Source organism: Anneissia japonica, unplaced genomic scaffold (assembly GCF_011630105.1).
Source record: "Anneissia japonica isolate Jap-2015-1 unplaced genomic scaffold, ASM1163010v1 scaffold8236_len642391_cov169, whole genome shotgun sequence".
Classification (NCBI taxonomy): Eukaryota; Metazoa; Echinodermata; class Crinoidea; order Comatulida; family Comatulidae; genus Anneissia; species Anneissia japonica.
In genome coordinates this window covers 50,596-55,162 of record NW_022757925.1, presented here as the reverse complement: position 1 = coordinate 55,162, position 4,567 = coordinate 50,596, and the positions used below count along the sequence as shown (strand labels likewise).

Sequence of the window (4,567 nt, the reverse complement as noted above, 5' to 3'; positions counted from 1 at the left end):
AGATGGGTATAAGAGACAGGTGAGTGACTGGCTTTATATCGTCATTATTCACCCTCATTCTGACCAGAAACCAGGCGACTTTCGTTGGAAAGCATTATCATGCATTATCTGCTAATAATGTAAATAATGGCGGAGAGCTTTAAATGCAAGAAGTGTAAGAGAGACAAGAGTAATGAGGCTGAAGACCAGGTGGTGGAACAACGAATGCAGGAGATTGGGAGAGTGGACCGTTTTTGTTATCTTGGAGATACACTTAATAGTGGGAGGCGGTTGTGAAATTGCGGTGGCATGGAGAAGTAGGGTTGGATGGTCTAAGTTCAATGAGCTGACCATGGTACCTGTCTCTTATACACATCTAGATGTGTATAAGAGACATGTATAGTAATAACAAAGAACACTATAATAAAACAAAATATTTAAAAGGCCAAACTTCCGTTAAGAGTCCATGGTCACTCCACTAGGCTCAAAGGCTTTAGTTGTACCGGTAACGGTTAACAGTTGAAGCTGCCCGTGTCCCACAATGATGTTCGTGCTTACGTTGTTCGGTAGGGCTAGAGAGCAATTGTATTGTACGTCCGCACACGACGACGGCTTTACAAAATGTGTATGTTCTTGATCATCGTACTCATAATGAAAACTTCGGGTGACAGACGATTGGGCCCAATTAGTGTGGACGATCGGACCCAAGATATTTTCAAATAAATTGTAGTCCTAGTAGGCCTGCTAGCACCCCCACTTCCGATATCGTTGCAAACTACTGTAAAATGAAAATACTGTATACACATATATATATATACATACTTATTATATACACGACTATATACTACCATAGGGGGAAACGATAACAAAAGGGTTGGAAATAGAAAGGGTTAGAAATAATAACCTAAGGCGAAAATACTGCCGCTAAGGGGAAATTTTAATGACGTTAACGAGAAATAGGTGAGAAGCAATTAAGATCTTATAACACAAAACACATCTATACATTTCTTTTGGATCCATGCAGGCATTATGGGGATACATATCTTCAAGCTCAGAAACAAACAATAATAGCATCATATATATATAATATGCGTCGTATCACATTGCTGTGATACGACGCATCCCCAACGACGAACAACCACCAGTTACTCATAATAATAATGATGATTTAAATGAAATCGATGAAAATGATCATAATGTTGCAGTGAGAGGGCGAGTTTAAACAGCAATTTGTATAGCTAGGTAAGCATGAAACCCATCCTTTAAACTTTAGAATAGAATAGAATAGAAATCTTTCTTTATTCTGGATACTCAGTCAGTATTGTTGCAATGTTCTTCCCTGAGGTCCAGGGTATTATCTTAAAATTAAAAGAAAAAAGCATAAAAATATATAAACAGTATATATACACACATACACATATACAGTGTATATATATATCACAATCATTCAAGAGCAACCAAACAAACCACATATTTTAATCAATCAATTAATTGCCTCACCAAAAATGTCATTTATCTCATATTGTAATATTTGTGGTAAACAATATGTCGGAGAAACAAGCGACAAAAATCGCAAAGATAAAGAGAATCACTGGGAACTTTTAAAACAACCACACCATTTGGACTCGATAATATTAGGAACATTATTGAGGCTTAAAACCGAAAGGTCCACCGATTAATCTCTGATAAGAAAGTATAATACATACTCCAAGTATTGAAAATACACGCCATCATGTTGGGATTCAATATTATTGAGGCTTGCCTCTAAAGTTTAGTTTTGGCCTTCCTGTTTACTTGTTTAGGCTGTTTATTCTAATCGCACCCAGCCTATTGTTTCCAATCATGCTTGCATGAAATTCTCACTTTATACCATCTAGCTTTTTCTACCCTCACTCACTCGCCACAGAGGAAGGACTAGTGTTGTCCGAAAGCTCTGGTTCTATTTCTGGCTGTTTACTTTTTAGCTGTTGCTTACCATTTTTGTATCTCTACTGAGATCCAGCCATTGTTTCCCACAGCATTGTTGTTTTTCAGTAATTTGCCTTTTAATATATATATATATATATATATATATATATATATATATGTATGTATATATGTATGTATATATGTATGTATGTATATCGTCACACTAATAACATAATTGCCTAAGTCATTTTTAGGACTTTTGAGAAAATCACAGAAAACCTTTTCATATCTTCAAAAACGTGTCTTTATTATAAACTCTTTTGACAAAACTATCAAATAGCAGTACAGTAATGATGCAGAAAATTATTTTGCTTTAGGTTGTTTTCACACGGACTGAAATGACATAGGCATAAATGACATTAACGATAATTTGACATAGGCACTTTTCATCAATGACATAGGCATTTGTCACTAAATATTACAGGACATAGGATTGTTCATGAGAGCTATGGGGTAGAACTTTTTCTGTAGAAGCCACACACAAGATAACAGCATTATTTCCACGTGTAATAAGATCTTACACATTATTCATGTGGTAGATTGTTGTAATAATCATGGCAATCTTGTGGGAGGACGTTCTTCATTGATTGTAGGTCGTTGTATTTGCGAGCCTTGATTGGTACTGGGCCATCAAATAACCTGACCCACAACAGTGGAATATTTGGAATGTTGATTCTCTGAGGCAAGTTACTCCAAGTAGAATCTGCTGATAATTCAACTTTGTATTTGATCTCACCAGTAGGCATGTACTTCTATGCCCTCAAGTTATGCACTGTTGCATCGCCAGTTTTCTTACCAGGGCGGATGCTTGAAACATAAGAACCTGACAGCTTGAAAAACTCGTGTGTAACCTGGTGCACACGATAAGGGAAAGGATGGATACGTGCTGTCTGCATAATTACGACATAATCCCGAGGAGTATAGATGTCACCAACTATCTTACGTTGAATACAACTATGCATAGAGTCGCATTCCATCTGTGTGTGGCCGGCAACTAAAAATTTTTGGATGACAGTAACATTGTGTTTCATTGCCAGATTCAGGTATGCATTGCTTACCACTGCACAGCGGTTTTGGTAACCGCATCCGTCTGACCAGATAATCAGTACTTTGGAATTTGGGTTGTCTGCTAGAAACCTGTCAAAATGCTGATACTGAAGAGAAGCGAATACTTCGCTACTTAAGTCACCTTGGTGTTCTGCCCAAGGATAGCAGTGTCCCTCTTTGGTGTTTGTCTTGTCTTTGACTTTTTCAGCTTGTGCCTCATCTTTGGCCTTCACATGGGCTTGATATTCAGGATCATTGCTGTTGCCTTGTTTGGCAGAAATGCACGTATCACACCTGTCTTTTCTGGGTTTAAAAATAGAATAGCCTTCTCCTTTGAATACTTCATCAAATTTGCAGATACTTAGCTGGCGAACAGAGGCTGCTTCTGCATCCTTCTTGTAGTCCCTGTGTAATTGGGCAATACTGGTTCCCTCAAACAAAAACTTCTTGTCTTGGTAGGTGGGTATGTTGTGGCAGTAGTGGGATGGCACCATTGGAAGACTACCAAGCCAGCCTTTCAAAAAATTCATATCCGTCTCACTAACAGGAGCCTGTTTACCTGAAAGCAAAACAATAGGAACGATGTAAGTGTACTGTAAATATTTCAGAAAGTTAGGAATCATCAGCTGAAAGTTTCAGAAATTTCACAGATGCACATGCCGCATTTTAGCCCAAACACCTAGGTCTACTCACCAGTTTTAGGGGCCTTAACACTTTTCTCCTGGTTGTTGTTTCCATCATTGGTCTTCTTATCCTCCATCCATAAGACAATGGTTTTCGTAGACAAGGCAAGGGTTGAACAGAACAAGGGTTTGCAGACTTGAACTGCTGAGCCATCTTGTAATTTCAGTGTGTATGAGAACGAGGATGCACGCCTGGATTGTCCTTCTGTCTTCTTCTGCTTGATGTTGACCTGAGGAAAAAGTTAGAAATTAAAATACAACAGTCAGGGCAGCATTGGTTTTGGTTTTCAGAAAAACTTAACTCAAGCCAAGGTGTATACTGGTAACCCATATTTAGGATAAACTACGGTTTCAAAAAAAAAACTGCTGATATTGAGAAAACCTAATTTTTTTTCTTCCAGAGCATGATTTTATCTCGAACTGTCATTACCTTATTAATCAAGGCAGTAATGTAAGCCCTGCGAGCTTCCCAGGACTCCATAGTCCAGAATCGTTCAAAGATTTCTCGTCTATCCTCTTCAGTTAGCAACTGGCACTCTCGAAATTTAGATTTCTCACAAAATTTGGACTGGCATGGCGGTCCCATTTTCTTGGCTGGTTGGTCTTTACCCCTTCGATTCTTGTATTGTTCACCTCTTAGTCGTTTCTCTTTTGGCACATTCTGTCTCCACTTCTCTGCAGACGATCGCTTGTTGCGCTTTTTAGTACGTACTGCAACGCTATTGGTACCATTAGAACCAGTAGCTTCATTCTGGAAAATGGAAAATTTGTTGTTACTTCGCCATAATTGTTTTTTCAAGGAAAATGAATGAATGACACAAGAATGCCATCACTGAGTTAGTGGAATAACCCTTGTAAATGATGTGTTATAGGCCTATTTATTATTATTA

General features: G+C 38.2%; 1 protein-coding gene across 1 annotated transcript in view; it reads right to left on the bottom strand.

Annotated features, from left to right (window-relative positions):
- Positions 1 to 2,699: 2,699 nt before the first annotated feature.
- Positions 2,700 to 4,567, bottom strand: part of LOC117124927 — a 2,493-nt gene continuing 625 nt past the window's right edge. Inside the window, exons 2-4 of the mRNA XM_033271265.1 lie at positions 4,108 to 4,428; positions 3,688 to 3,907; positions 2,700 to 3,553 (exon numbers count right to left, since the gene is read on the bottom strand). Of these exons, the coding sequence (XP_033127156.1) occupies positions 2,700 to 3,553; positions 3,688 to 3,907; positions 4,108 to 4,263 (1,230 nt within the window). The 5' untranslated portion in view covers positions 4,264 to 4,428. The remainder of the gene's footprint in view (positions 3,554 to 3,687; positions 3,908 to 4,107; positions 4,429 to 4,567) is intronic.